Source organism: Molossus molossus, unplaced genomic scaffold, assembly GCF_014108415.1.
Source record: "Molossus molossus isolate mMolMol1 unplaced genomic scaffold, mMolMol1.p scaffold_m16_p_4, whole genome shotgun sequence".
Lineage (NCBI taxonomy): Eukaryota > Metazoa > Chordata > Mammalia > Chiroptera > Molossidae > Molossus > Molossus molossus.
The window spans coordinates 101,404,720-101,420,874 of NW_023425377.1; the positions used below are offsets into that span (position 1 = coordinate 101,404,720).

General features: G+C 40.8%; 2 protein-coding genes across 2 annotated transcripts; one reads left to right on the forward strand and one right to left on the reverse strand.

Moving 5' to 3' along the window:
• Positions 1-8,262: 8,262 nt before the first annotated feature.
• On the forward strand, positions 8,263-9,684 carry LOC118616527 (tripartite motif-containing protein 60-like). The gene has a single exon (XM_036242113.1). It carries the CDS (start codon positions 8,263-8,265, stop codon positions 9,682-9,684), a length of 1,422 nt encoding a protein of 473 aa, XP_036098006.1.
• Positions 9,685-13,743: 4,059 nt separating this feature from the next.
• On the reverse strand, positions 13,744-15,156 carry LOC118643970 (putative tripartite motif-containing protein 75). Its single transcript, XM_036282275.1, has one exon. The coding sequence runs from the start codon at positions 15,154-15,156 to the stop codon at positions 13,744-13,746; it is 1,413 nt and encodes a 470-aa protein (XP_036138168.1).
• Positions 15,157-16,155: the final 999 nt, after the last annotated feature.

The window sequence follows — 16,155 nt, forward strand, 5'->3', positions numbered from 1 at the left end:
TACTACATCCTCACCTACGACCACACAGACTAAACCAGCTCCTCCCGCCGCAAGGAGGTGAAGCTTTTAAAACCAACCTGAAAACCTTACTTTTCTCCTCAAGTCTCTCAATAGTAGCAATCTGGAAAGGCTGCCACTGGTCACCAGATCAGTTGAAGCCAACAGAGGCTAGATCCCTGACGGAACACCCCCGGCTGTGCTCACGCTCTCTTTCAGCGCTGCCCCGCCACCCTGTCACTGAGCATGCGCACGCCCAGTACCTGCCCACTTCCGGAGGAACCGCCAATTACCGCACAGGCCAAGGGTGCGCTCAGGAGAAACCCGCCTCCCAGGCTTGTTGAGTCCCTGCTCGACGATGAACTAGGCCCAGAGAGTCCTGCACAATCGAGGTCCTGAGCCATCAGTTCCAGGTAAGCTGGGAGGCTGCAGAACCGGGCCAAGTGGGGCTGTGGGGAGGCTCCTTGAGCGTCCACTCTGCGCCAGACCCTCGGCGTGGCGCTTGTCCACCAGTGGGTCTCCTCAGTCTGGCAAAGAAACCTACAACTTCTCCGTCCCCGGCCTGTGAGAGCAGAATGGGAGTGGTGGGCCTTGTTAGGGTTTCAAGAACATTTTCTTTTTTAAAAATCCTTACCCAAGGATATTTTTCTATTTTATCTTCGGATAGAGTGGGAGTGACGGAGAGAGAGAAACAGAGATGTGAGAGAGACACATGGACTGGTTGCCTCCCAAACTGCCAGCAGTGGGCACGACCTTGACCAGGGCCAGGGACAGACTACAACCTGCATACAGCGCCCTTGACCTGAAGGGAACCCGCGACTCATTGGTCCCTCGGGCCAAAGCTCGAACCACTTAGCAACCGGCCATGGCAAGAACATTTTGATCTTAACAATAATTTGCGAATTGGTTATAGCCAAAGAGTGACTGTGTTTGGTGGGGGAAGGGGGAGAGAGCGAAGTGGGAGATCAAGGGTGTGGAGTGTTACCACCAATTGCGCTACATTGCCTACACCTCCTGGCCAACTTAAACTTTCCTTAATCCTCACAAATGTCTTACAGTTAAAAATTATCATTACAGAATTACAGATGAGCTGGCATGCTATAAGCAGCAGGTCACAGACTAGCAGCACCACTGGGTAACTTCTTAGAAATGCTACACACCGCCCTGGTGGGTTTGGTTCGGTGGTACATACATGGTTTGGTCTGGGTGGTGAGGCAGGCAACTAATCTCTTCCTTTTTTTTTCTCTCTCCTCCCCCCACCTCTCATTCTATCTAAAAAAAAAAATCAATGGGGAAAATACCGTGGGGTGAGGATGAAAAGAAGAGAAATACCACACACCAACTGAATCAAACTGGGGGTGTGGCCCAGCAGACTTTTACAAGACTTAGAGGTAATACTCAAGCTAAGGTCTGAGAACTCTATTAAAAGACCAGTGGAATGTTTTAAGGTGGAAGATAAAAAGATTATATTTGTACTTAAAAAGATCAGTTTAGCCACAGAGTTAGGCAATTGATTGGAGGCACCTTTGTGTTTTAGAGTAGAAACGGGACTCCTACCGTAATCCAGCGAAGAGACATGGGTAGCTTAAACTAGAATGGTAGCAGTGCCAATGAAGTTAGCTGTGTCTGTTTTCTTAATAGCCTGGTTCTGAAAAGTAGGGAAGACTGGTTTGTAAATGTGCTTGGGAAATCGAGGGCACAATGATACCTGGAGTGAGTACCTATGTTCTTTGTACAGTACCAGGATCCTTTTATTTTTGTACATACTTTTTTTTTTAATCCTCATTTGAGGACATTTTTCCATTTTTCATTCAGATACAGTGGGAGGGAGACAGAGACAGAGAGAGAGGGGGGGGGGGGAGAAACATCGACGTGAAAGGGACACATCGAGTGGCTGCCTCCCACATGACCCAACCAGGGCTGGGGACAAACTGTAACCGAGGTACATGCCCTTAGCGGGAACCGAACCCAGGTCTCTCTGGACCACAGGCCGACACTAACCGCTGAGCCACACCGGCCAGGGCTGTACATACTTTCTTAACAGTTACATATTTTTTCTTTTGATTTCATTTTTCCCATTGTGCTCTAGCTGCATGATACTGGGCAAGCTTCATAAAACATCTTTCAGCCTCAGTTTTCTAATTTGACTGCTCTGCAACCTCACCTCCAATCCCATGTATTCCCTATCTTTTTTTTCTATTTTTTGTATTAATTTATTTTTGTTACAGATGTTTCTTCTTTTTCTCATTGACACCCTCCTCCCCATCCCACCCACCCCCTCCCCAGCTTTGTTGTCTATGTCCATCGATTATGCATACATGCATAAAAGTTCTGTAGTTTATCCCTTCCTTCTTACCCCTCCCCCTCTTCTGAGGATTGTCAGTCTGTACCCTATTTCTATGACTCTGGGTCTATTTTGTTTGTTTAGTTCATTATATTCCAGAAATAAGTGAGATCATGTGATATTTCTCTTTCTCTGCTTGGCTTGTTTTGCTTACGATAATACTTTCCAGGTCCCTCCATGTCATCTCAAAGGATAAGAGATCTCTCTTTCATATAGCTGCATAGTATTCCATTGTGTAAATGTACCACGGCTTTTTTATCCACTCATCTACTGATGGACACTTGGGCTGTTTCCAGATCTTAGCTATTGTAAATAGTGCTGCTATGAACATAGGGGTACATATATTCTTTCTGATTGGTGTTTCAGGCTTCTTAGGATATATTCCTAGAAGGGGGATCACTGGGGTCAAATGGCAGTTCAATTTTTTATTTTTTGAGGTAACACTATAGTGTTTTCCATAGTGGCTGCACCAGTCTGCATTCCCACCAGCAGTGTACTAGAGTCCCCTTTTCTCCACACCTTGCCAGCACTTGTTTGATTCCCCATCTTTCTTAATGTGTATACCTCCCGTATACCTGGGAGAGACCTGAGAAAACTGAGTAACTCACCAAAATAACAGAAACCAAAAACTGTGGGCGTAGTCAGTTGTGGGAGGGTACAGTAAAAGAATTACTGGGAAAAGCACAGTAAATGAGGGTAAGATTGTTATGCAGATTTAAGCTGTTGTCTTCTACATTGATAAGAGTTCCTAGAGATAAAGTCTTCTCCCTCTTCCTAGTTCAGCCCAGGACACTTACAAATGGAGGCAGAGGTTTCCCTTACAAATGTAAATAACATCTTTTTTACAAAGGGTAACTTTTATTGGTTTCCTGAGCTTCTCCCAAGTGCGTTCTTTCTTAAGATTAACTAGCCCACAATAATTCTTATGCCAAACAGGCATATTTTTGGGTAACAAAGTCTATGCCTCTCCAGCTCCTAAGGTATAAACTTGTATATCATGTTACTATACTGAATACTGTAGGCAGTGGTGACACCATGATCTATGTGTAATGCCTTGCCCTATGGTGATAGGAAATTTTAAGCTCCATTATAAACTTATGGGACCACCATAATACAGGGTGAGGCAAAAGTAGGCTTATAGTTGTTCTTATGGAAAATAATTAATAAATAATAATACAAAAATAAACTTTCACAGTCTCACAACTATAAACCTACTTTTGCTAAACCCTGTATATACGGTCCCTCATTGATCAAAACATTGTTATGAGGGGCATGACTGTATTATGCAAGGATTGAGTCATCGAAGCCTTAGTAGCTATCATTACACACAGTGTGGGCAGGTAGGGAGACTGGCTTGGAAGAGACTTATGCTTTATTTGATGTAGTTTTGTGTTGGTGTTTATTAAAAGCTAAGTGTGCCAGGCCAGTGTGGTTCAGTGGTTGAGCATGCCTGGGTTTTGGGTTCGATCCCCACCTGGGGGCTTACAGGAAGTAGCCTATCCATGCTGATGTTTCTCTCTCATCAATGTTCCTATCTCTCCCTTCCTCTCTCTCTAAAATCAATTAAAAAAATAACACTGAGTGTATTTTAACATAAAATTAAATGTGTATTTGAAAATCCTGAAATTTGTCTTCTGCACCTCCAAAATTAGTGTAGGAAAATTTCCTCATTGTGCTATTGCAGTAAGCCTGGTGGAAATTAATGCCTTTACTAGTCACTGAGGATTTAGCAACTATACCAGGCATAGCAGTTTTAGGTTAAATATCAGTGCTTTTTCTATGTAAGTAAATAAACATATATGTAATATATAAATATAAGTGTGTGGATTTGGCTAGATTTCTTAGAGCTTTTGGTATTTTAGGAGATAGTTTTTAATACTTTTTATTGTACATGTGTTAAGTGCCAGCCCTGTGACATGTACCATACATTATTTTCGCATTTACTGATCACAATGATCGATATTATTTCTCACTTTGTATAAAACTGAAGTTCAGAAAAGTTAATTTGACTAAGATAAGTGACAGTGTTGGATGAAAACTAAGTTCTGTCAGGTATTGCTACTTCTCAATTTGTGTTATATCTGTTTCACTCTTGTAGTCCTGGAATCAATAAGCCCCTATTATTCCCCTTAAAATTTTTTGGAATATGTTTATCAAATGTGAATAAATATGAACAGAGTAATGAAAAAATTATATGGTGCTTTGAAATAGATGTAGAGAGATGCATAGAACTCTGTGGGATTGAAGAAGGGGCAATACAGCTTAGTGACTGAGTATCAAGCCAGTGATTATGCCAATTAATGTAATGTTGTATAAGTGTATTCAAATTATTGTAGGCTCAACTTTTATAGCTCTAATTGAGGATGGTAGCTCCTAACTCTAAGGTTGTTCTAAGACCTTAATTGAATTAGTGCCTGTATGAAAGATCCACTCTTAGTGCCTCACACATAATAAACCATCCTAGAGAGCATTTCTCTTGGTCTGAGTCTCACCAAACTTAGTCCCAGGAAAGAAGTGAGGAAAGGATAAGCAGTGTGGTTTGTGAAGAGGAAGAACATCATGTCACAGAACGGTTGATGGAAATGAAGTTTCTTTAAACCATTAAAATAAATAAATGAATAAAGGCCAAGTGCTTTAGGGGACCATAGCCAGATTAAGGTATGAAGGACTCTGAATGGTAAACTGAGGATGGAGCGTTTTGCCGTGACTCTTGGTAATTGACAGGTTTAAATAAGAGGAAAAGATTTAATCAGTTTAAAAGGTGAAGGACTGAAGGATACGTTAAATTATATCAGGAAGCAATAGGCAAATTTAAAAATTGAGATAGTTTATAAAAATACATACTGTATAAAAAAACTTAAGATTTTCTAGAACAAAGGTTGAAGCAAGGGACACTATTCTACATTGAACAGTATTTACGAGAACTAATTAAGTGCAATATGTGGGCTATATTTGAATTCATATTAAAATATATCTAAAATAGAAAGCTCCTCATTGGCCAGGAACAGTAGGCATATATTAGCTGGCATTTGTATGATAACTTTTTTAAAAGGTTATAACCTCCATTTTATAGATCAAAGAAATAGCATTCAAAAAACATACATGGCCCTGGTCCATTTGGCTCAGCGGTTAGAGCGTCGGCCTGTGGTCCAGAGAGACCTGGGTTTGGTTCCCGCTAAAGGCGCGTAAGTACCTCGGTTGCAGTTAGTCCCCGGCCCTGGTTGGTTGTGCGGGTGGCAGCCACTCGATGTGTCTCTTTCATGTTGATGTTTCTCTCTCTCCCTCCCACTCTATCTGAACAAAAAATGGAAAAATGTCCTCGGGTGAGGATTAAAAAAAAACCAAAAAAAAACATACATGCATTTTCCTAAACACATACAGTAAATAACCAGAAGTCAAACCTAGTATTCTTTTATTATGTTGTGAAATACTGCCTCCCGTAGCTTGTTGTTATAATAGCTTTTACTTGTGCAGGCCCAACACTGAGTCAAGCCTTAAATTTGGGAATAATTTATCAATGAAGACTTTATAGAACTACTGCATTTTTCCTATTCTGCAGGTAGGAAGAGAAAGTCTATAGTAAAAGAACTTGCTAGATCACCAAGACAAAGCCAATTTCAAATGTCAAAGCCATATTATTCTCACCATCTTTGGGTTATGAGGAAAAAGGAAAAGCAAGATTTGAGAAAGTGTTAGTGTAGAGAGAAGAGAAAGAATGCTGTGTTGATGGTTAGGTGGCTCACAAACTTGGGAGAATTTGATTGGCTTAAAACTGGGTGTAAGTGGGTATCTCAAAAACAAGCCAGGAAGTTTTCTCCCCAACTTCTTTTTTTTTTTTACTTTATTGATTTTAGAGAGAGAGATACAAACATCGATGAGAGAAAAGCACATTGATAGTCTGCCTCCTGCACGCCCCCTACTGGGGATTGAGCCACCACCCAGGCATGTGCCCTGACTGGGAATGGAACTAGGACCTCTCATTCCTGGGACAGCACTCAATCCACTGAGCCACACCCTCCAGACCACCCTAACTTTTAATATTTAAAAATCTAACCCTACAGAAAAGTTGAATGGATTACAATAAACATAGATATACCTGTATACATCTTTGCCTAGATTTACCAGTTGTTAACCTTTTGCTATATAGTTGCTTTTTCTCTGTTTATACAATAAGTCCTCACTTAATATTATTGATAGGTTCTGAGACTTGAATCAAAATGATGTATAACAAAACTAGTTTTACCATAGGATAATTGATATAAACAAGAGTTAAGTTCCTGTGACATTTCATCAACATTATAACAACACAACATTGAAAAAAACAGTGTTATTCAAGGATCTGCTGTTTATACACTTTTAAATTATTGAATCTTCTGAAATTAAACTGCAGCCACCAAGATGGTTCCCCTCTTGTGCTTCAGTATATATTTCTTTTTGTTAATCTTCACCTGAGGATATTTTCCATTGATTCCCCCCCCCCCACCCACACACACACACACAGAGTGGAAGGGAGGGAGGGAGAGACAGACATCGAAGTGTTGGCTCCCATACAACCCCTCCTGGGGCTGGGGGTCGAACCTGTGACCCTTTGGTCCTTGGGGCCAACATTCTAACTGCTGATTCAAACTGGCTCAATATATATTTCTTAAGTACAAGGACATTTTACTTTTTATTTATGATAAGGTAATGTAATAAATTAAACACAATGTAATACTGATACAATATGGCCCTCACTAGGTGGCTCAGCATGTTAAATCATTGTTTTGATACTCCCAGGTTGCAGGTTCAATCCCTAATCAGGGTGCATGCAAGAATCAACCAGTGAATACATATATAAGTGGAACAACAAATCAATGTTTCTCTCTTCCTTCCTCTAAAATCAATCAATAAATAAAAATTTAAAAGAAAACAATGATACAATATGATACCTGTACAAAAATTCTCACAGCTGTCCCCAAAATGTTCATTTAGTTTTTTAACTTTTAAGATCCCAGATTTGATCAAGGATTACACATTTCATTTGCCATATATCTATAGCCTTAAATCTAGAGTGTTTTTTTTTTATTAGCTTGACATGGAATATTTTTGGCAAAAATATTTTATAGGCAACTTATGTGCTTATTATATCATATCAGGAAATTAGGTCAGTCTGTTCCATTTTTTTTTTTTTTTTTAATCCTCACCTGAAGACATTTTTGCATTTATCCTCAGATAGAGCAGGAGGAGAGAGAGAGAGAAACATCGATGTGAGACAGACACATCGATTGGTTGCCACCCACACGACCCCAATAGGGGCTGGGGACAAACTGCAACTGAGGTACTTGCCCTTAGCAGAAACTGAACCCGGGTCTGTCTGGACCGCAGGCAGATGCTCTAACCACTGAGCCAAACCGGCCAGGGCTGTTCCATATTTTTGTTGTTTTGATAAGAAATGTGCGAGGTGAATCTCTACAACTATGAATTCCTGTTTTTCCAAGGACTTCCACACTATGATTTTAGCATTCATTGATGATTCTTGCATGAATGTTTTAAAACATTGGTGATTATGGGATCATATTTCTGATTTAATGTTTCTTATCCACAGGAAGGATTCCTTATGTTGGACCCAAAGCCATTTTCTTGAGCAAGAGAAGCCATTAAGCTTGACTTGCACATCATTGAGTGGGAAGAGCAGCAGCCCAGCTAATATGTTCTAATACACAGTAAACTGCAGCCTGTGATGTATGCTTGGCAATAGCTAAGGGGCAGAGGATAAACAAGTTAGTAGAAGCTGCCCTCAACATACCTGAGCCGGTGAAACAAAGCTGGTTAGTTTGTGAGGTCTGGGGAAGGATACTCGCTGCTTACTTGGTCTTGAGCTAGCGCCAGGCCTTACTAAAGGACTCATTACCTTATCCACCACCACCTTTGTTCATAGCTCAATGGAGTTTGTGACAGCCGTGGCAGACTTTCAAGCAGGGGCTAGCTGTCCCATCTGTTTGGACTACTTGAAAGATCCAGTGACCATTAACTGTGGGCATAACTTCTGTCTTTCCTGCATCACTATGTCCTGGAAGGACCTAACTGATACTTTCCCCTGCCCTTTTTGCCGATTTTGCTGTCTAGAAAGGAAATTTGCAAGCAACCCCCAGCTGGGCAATTTGACTGAAATTGCTAAACAACTCCAGATAAGAAGAAGCAAGAGGAAGAGACAAGAAGAGAAGCTTTTATGTGAAAAGCACAATCAGGTTTTGACTTTTTTCTGTCAGAAGGACTTAGAGGTTTTATGTCCACAGTGCGGTTTCTCCAGTGATCACCGGAATCATTACATTTGGCCCATAGAGAAAGCTGCCCCTTATCATCGGGAAAGATTGGAGTATTGCATCGAACCATGGAAGGAGAGAGTGGAACAAGTTGAAAAAGTGATAATTATGCAAACCAGAAAATCACTAGAACTGAAGAAGAAGGTAGAATATAGGAGAGAAGAAATAAGGTCTGAATTTGAACAACTAATACTGTTTCTTCAAAATGAGCAAGAGACTGTTCTTCGGCAATTACAAGATGAAGAGGTGGATATTTTAACAAAACTAAATGAAAACCTAACTAAATTTTCAGATCATGTTTCCACATTAAAATACCTATTAAAGGAGATTGAGAGCAAACATGTGAAGTCAGAACTGGAATTCCTGACAGATGTTAAAAGTATCTACCATAAATATAAAACCTTAAAGATCCCTGAACCTTTGTCATTCCAGTTAAAGGAATATGGTTACCATCTTCCTCCACAATATTCTGGCCTAAACAAAATTATCAAGCGATTTCAAGTTGATGTAGTTCTAGATCCTGAAACAGCACATCGTAAACTTATTGTTTCAAGTGATAGAAAAACTGTGCGGTATGGAAATAGAATGCAAAATTTGCCTCATAACCCAAGGAGATTTTATCTCTGTCCAGTTGTTCTGGGTTCTGAGGGATATAATTCTGGCAGACATTATTGGGAGGTAGAAGTGAAAGACAAATCTGAATGGGTCTTGGGTGTCTGTAAAGACTCTATTCCCAGAAGAAGAAAGAATCAGAATCCATCTATTTTAATACAGGATGGACTGTGGTGTATCAGGCGAGGTGGTCAGTGTACTTATGCTGCATTTGGTCCTAAAAAAATTAATCTTCTGCCAAAAGTAATACCTACTAAGATTGGCATTTTTTTAGACTATGAATTGGGTGAGGTTTCCTTTTACAATTTGAATGATAGATCTCTTCTTTATATTTTTAATGATTATTTTACAGGTGCGCTTTGGCCTTATTTCCATACTGGAACTGACTCAAAGCCTCTTAAAATCTGTACAGTAACAGATTCTGAATAATGAACTGTTGTAAGACTCTTGTTTCTTTTAAGTTTGCAGACAGAACTAAGCTAGTAAATCTAAATCTCAGTAATTCTGTATTTATTTTTTCGTTAGACAACCAGAATGGTTTTTAGTTTCATCGACTTCTAAAGATTGTGTTTAAAATGCCCAGTTTACAGATAACTTATGTGGTCGAATTGGAAAGTGGTTTAGAAATTCTAAGGTAAAATATTCATGAAATATATTACTTTAGCAGTCTGATATTGCTGATAAAATCCAGTAGCTTTTTTCTGTATTAAGTGCCTACATGTTTTCCCTTAAAAAAAGGAAAACTTTATTAAGGGCATACATGATGGCCACCCCAGGACCACCTCTGTAAAGGTAGCCACTCAACTTTCATCTCTTTACCTCAGTAATTGTCTGTTATTATATCTTTGTCAGTTTTGATTTAGTACAATGAAAAGTGAGGTAGTGATCCCACCATATACATACATCATATACTTATGTATGTACAGACAATTAATAGATAATCTTCCGTATTCCTTTTTGAACATTGTACTCTCTGTTCAGCTGCCATCCCTCACCTCATTTGGGAACTGACCTCTTTTCTCAGAATCCCTGATTTAGTCATTTCCCTCCTTAGGCTTACTCTATTCAGGGAATCACATCTTTTAGTAGATCATAGATGTGTAAAATTTAAAAGAACTTGTATCAACAAAAGTGACTGCTGAGCTTTTGATTGGGATTATGTTGAATCTTTAAATCATTTTGCAGAATTGACATCTTGACAATATTGAGGCTTCTAGTTCATGAATTCATTTATTTGGGTATTTAACTTCTCTCTGCAATATTCTATAGTTTTTAGTGTTCATGCCTTTAATGTTTCTTGGCAAATTTATCCCTAAGTAGAATTCATTGGATTTTCTGTAGAGATGCTCATGCTATTTGTAAATAAAGACATTTTTCATTAACAATCTAGGTTCTTTTTCTTTTCTTGCCGATTTATACTGACTACGACCTCCAGCACAGTGTTGATTCTTATTCTGAATGGCTTTGCCCCTAATTTTACTGCTCACATTTACACAATTTCTACACTTTTTTTATTATCTAATTTTGATAACTCCCAGTCTTCACATAATTTCTGTTTAATACTGTCAAGTCTATTACCTAACCATTAGTCATGTCTAACTTTTGTAAATAATATACATTGAATATATATCTATACTTTTTTTTTTTTTTTTTTATCCTTACCCGAGGACATTTTTCCATTTTTTGTTCAGGTAGAGTAGGAGGGGGAGAGAGGAACAGAGAGAGAGAGAAACATCGACGTGAAGGGACACATCGAGTGGCTGCCACCCGCACGACTGACCAGAGCCGGGGACAAACTGCAACCGAGGTACGTGCCCTTAGCGGGAACCGAACCCGGGTCTCTCGGGACCGCAGGCCAACGCTCTAACCGCTGAGCCAAACCGGCCAGGGCTATCTATACTTTTTTTTTGCCATCTGTTTATTGAAAGAAGAAATGGGGGCTGGGGGCACTGCCCTCCGGCCTGGATGTGGCTCTTGGCGTTGAAGGCCAGGTAGTAGATCACTAGGCCAGTAACTGTGGCCAACACCTTGGTGGAAACCCAGGGCCTGTTCCACATTTCCTGATGGTCTATGCTGACTGTGAACAGGGGTGGGATGATAGAAATGTCCTCGTTATTTCTCTGAGCCTTCCTCAGGAAGCTGTAGGACTCATCAAAGAATCTGACCTCATAGGTGCCTGTGTGGGCACTCTTGTGGTCTAGGCTCCAGGAGACCTGATAACGCCCCACGTCCTGGCCCCGGGTGACAGGAAATTGTTTCCCACTGACATCAGCATAAAGAGTTGTGTTCTGGACTCTGTTCTATCCAGTTTCCTCTACTATTAGACATTCCATTGAACATAGTCATGAGGTGCATTATGATTTTGCTTAAGGTTTTACTTTGTTTTCTTTCTACTTCTGATGGATATTCAGTTTGAAACTTTCAAAAAGGACTACTATGAAAATTATACATGTGGTTTTTTTGCAGTGAATTTGCTGGACCTTCATCTTTATTGGATACATTTTTTCCCCAAAGTGTTGTGCCAATTTACACTCCTAACCACAGTGGAAAATGTTCTCATTGCTCTGCATTAACAGAACTTGATTTTTAAGAAGTCTTTACTAATGTGCAAGGTTTTAATGTTATTTCTGGTTTTAATTTTTTATTTCTATGATTTCTAATAGAGTATATTTCCATAAGTTTAATAATCATTCCTGTTTCTCTTCTATAAAATACCTGTTTTTATTTTTTCCTTTGTTTTTCTATTAGTCTGTCTCATTGATAACTTTTCTGGTATCTTCTCCAACTTTATTTCTTATGGTGTCTTGTGTAGATGTAGTTAGTTTTTCTATTTATTTTATTTTAATTTTTGAGAGAGAGAAACGATCAGTTGCCTCCCATATGTGCCCCGACCAGGGAATGGAATCCACAACCTGGGAATGAGACCTTTCAGTATACTGGATGGTGCTCCAACGAGCTGAGCCACACCAGTTTATCAATCTCTCAAGGTTTGGATTCTTTTTTAAGAAATCCTATCCTATACCAATTCCATTAAACATCGACTTGGAGTTGATGCTGTTTTGGGGTATAAGATGGAGCCTGCCTATGTGTTTTATTATAAATAATGAATAAATAACCAATGGTCACAATTTATTGAGCAGTCCATCATTTCTTCAACTGATTGCAATGCCACCTGTATCTGATATTTAACCTGGTCTACTGGTCTCTTTGGTCCACTACCATACTCAAATATTACAGTTTTCTTATTCTTGATATCTGTTGACAATTTTCATTTCTTCAGGGTTACCTTGACAACTCTTGGCCTCTTCCATGTATATTTTAGAACCAGCTTGCCCAATTAAGCATAACCATGGGGATTTTTATTTGAAATTACATTAAGGCTATAAATCAAGTTGGAGAAAATAGACAAAAGGAGAAATCCCCTGACTATAGTTAAGATCTCCATAAGCTGGCTCAGAATGCTAAATGTTAAGACCAGCTTATACAGCCAAGGTAGATCGTCAACCAAAAATGTGATTCAGTGTCAGGACTGATAATGCCACATGCACCGGAAGGATACAAAAAGGTTTTACACTCGTGTAAAGAGGCTTATGGGGAGAGCAGGGTGGTTATCCAAATAGGTCCAAAATGACTTGAGGGTTCAGGGAAAGGAGAGAAGCTTTGGGATATTTATGCTGGTTACTGAGTGGTGGTGGTGGTGGTGGGACTCTGGCCCGACTAGGTGCTTGCTTGGTATGAACTTTCTACTTGCACCAAAGGATGGAGTACATGGGTTTTCTCATCAGCTTTTCCCAGTGTGAGGAGAAAGGGACAAAAGAAGGGTAAGACCTAAAAGTTTGAAAGACACCATCTCTAAAAACAGTTGGAAGCAATCAGTGCCTTGCTCCCAACACATGCAGAAATAAATGAAACCCACTGAGAATTGTCTCTCCACCATTCTATCTTCTCTCTCACCTGGAAAATATAAGGTATTTAAGCATAGGACCACATCCAGAAACGTGCACAAAAAATTTTAATACATGTAAATATAAACAAAGTTTATTGAAACAGTAACTTACAATGAATACATTCTAATCCTAAAATTTCAAGAACATTCCAGTTATTCACTTGTTACCACAATATCTCTTGTACGTGAAGCAAAATGGGGAAAAAAAGAGAAAGAGAAACATCCCAAAGGTTCAAGTGATATAAGTATTTCTTTTTTTTTTTTTTTAATTTTGGTGCTAACCTTGACCAGTATGGCTCATTTGGTTGGAGGATTGTCCCATGCACCAAAGAGAGGGGTGGGTTTGATTCCTGGTCAGGACACATAACCAGAGTCGGGACACATGAGTGAGGCAACCAATAGATGTTTCTCTTACATTGATGTTACTCCCTCCCTCTCTCAAAATTAATTTAAAAAAAAATGGTGCTAGATTCACTAATAATTGTACAAAATTCCACCTAATGTCTATAAATCACAGGAAGAAAATGAAGCAAAGTCACAGTTCATCCTTCATAATCTCTTACAGCACAGATTTTAAGAGGTTTAGGATCACAGCCGATATAGAAGTAAGGCTTTAGCACTTCAGAAAATTTATCCATGAAAGAATGGATGTGAGACCTGTCGTTCAAACTATAAAACGAAACCTGACCCAACTCATAGTCCAAATAGATACCAATCCCTCTGGGCTTTTCCTTGAGCACAAGGGCGACAGAAACAGACCCTTCTGCGACATAATCACCATTCCGCAGCTGAATCATCCAGCATCTGTTCTGTCTTGGTGGGGGCTGCTTTCTCTCCTTGATGAGGGAAGCTTTACAAACCCCCACGGCCCACTCAGGCTTGTCATCCACCTGGACCTCCCAGTAATGTCGGCCACAGTCAAACCCTTCAGAACCCAGGACAACTGGGTCAACTGCAAATCCCTTTGGATTTCGAGGACCTCTATGTTTTTTCCTCACAAATGTCACAGACTTTTTATCCTCAGACACAAGCAGATTAGGATGTGTTGTCTTGGGATCCAGAGTAACTTCTTCTCTAAATTTCTGTATAATTTTCTGCAGAGCCGAATACTGTGGAGGAAGACTGCATCCTTCTCGCCTTAACTGGATCCAGTAGACAGCTGGGGTTCTCAGGCTTTCACAACTGTGGAGGACACTCTTGATATCCATCAGCAATTTCACATCTGACATCACACTCTTCTCCGCCACCTCCGTTAGCAGGCCTTTGAGGGTGAAAATGTGGTCTGAAAATGCAGTTGTGTTTGCAATGAGTTTCTGTTGAATGTCCTTCTCTTCTTCAATTAGCCTTGAGAGAACTTCCTCTCGCTCACGATCTACAGATTGCGTCAGATGCTCAAATTCAGAGGCTAACTTTGATCTCCGATTTTCCACCTTCTCTCTCAGTTCTAACAGATTCCTGTCCTGGGTGGCTACTAGTTTCTGAACATCTGCCATCTGCTTCTTCAGGGGCTCGATGTAACTGCGGAGCCTTTCCCTGTGATGAGCAGCAGCCTCCTCCATGGGTCTCACCTGGTGGCCCTGGTGGTCAGGGGGCTCAGTGCACAGGGGACACAACACCTCTAGGTCCTCCTCACAGAAGAGGGTCAGGACCTGGCTGTGCTTCTCACACAAGCGCCTCTCTTGCTGATGCTTCTTCTTGCTCCTGGTGATCTGGAGGAGCTTGGCAATGTCGATCATCCTTCCCAGCTGGGTGTTGCTCCTCAAGTGCCTCTCTTGGCACGGGTGACGGCACACAGGGCAAGGGAACCTGTCCTGTAGGTCAGCCCAGGACTGCTGGATGCAGGAGCGGCAGAAGTTGTGCCCACATTCAATGGTGACAGGGTCTCTCAGGTCATCCAGACAGATGGGACAGTTGACTTCTGCTCGAAGTCCTGCCAGAGCTGCTTCAACCGCCATTAGGCCCTCAATGAAGGACTGGACTGAGGTGGATTTTCTTCAGGAGGTTGGTCTCTGAGAGATGTCTCCACTGAGAAGCAGATGCACCCTCAGATCTCACTGCCCTTCCTGTCTAAATTACCTTTGTCAATGAAGGGCAGCCCTTGGTGTCCTATAATATCCTTAGTTACAGAGGTAGGTGTCCATCTACAGTCACAGTAGTGGGAGAACTAGCTGTCCTTGGCAACTCAGAAAATATGAATCGAAATTCAGCAATTCTCTTGGTTAGAAAGCAGTCACAACTCTAAGTATTTATTGGTTCCTGGGGATGAGAAAATAGAGTTTCATGTAAAAAAAATGGGGTATTCACTATTTATCTTGTGGCCTTGCTCACTGCCACCTTTGAGGGAACCCTTATTTCTTTTCTCTAACCCCACAGTCCACCTACACCCACATTAACCACAGTTCCATGCAAAGTGTCAGTACTTTTGGTACTAGATCTTTGTCCCTGGATTAGGTTTCAGCTGTAGTCACCTATTATCTTGGGGACTTGGGGAAAGTACTTCACATACTTAATATTAAAAGAATCAGGTTAGCCCTGGCCAGTTTGGCTCAGCGGTTAGAGCGTCGGCCTGCAGACGGGAGAGTCCCGGGTTCCGTTCCCGCTAAGGGCATATACCTCGGTTGCAGTTTGTCCCTGGCCTTGGTTGGGGTCGAGTGGGCGGCAACCACTCGGTGTGTCTCTCTCACGTCGATATTTCTCTCTTTTCCCCCACCCTCCCACTCTATCTGAAAAAAAAAAAAAAAAAGAGAGAGAGAGAGAGAATCAGGTTAACAAGTGTAAAAATCCCGACTTCAATCATTTCAAATTTTTGAAAAACCTCAGAAAAAGATTTGGTACTTTTTGGCTTAAAACAATTATTTCTGCCCTGCCAGGGCTGCTCAGTGGTTAAGCACTGGCCCAAACACTAAAGGGTAGCTGGTTTGATTCCTGGGCCAAAGGCATGTACCTGGGTTGCA

Bases quoted from the DNA above. Each gene is read 5' to 3' on its own strand.
- LOC118643970 (XM_036282275.1), bottom strand. From the start codon at position 15,156: ATGGCGGTTGAAGCAGCTCTGGCAGGACTTCGAGCAGAAGTCAACTGT.
- LOC118616527 (XM_036242113.1), top strand. From the start codon at position 8,263: ATGGAGTTTGTGACAGCCGTGGCAGACTTTCAAGCAGGGGCTAGCTGT.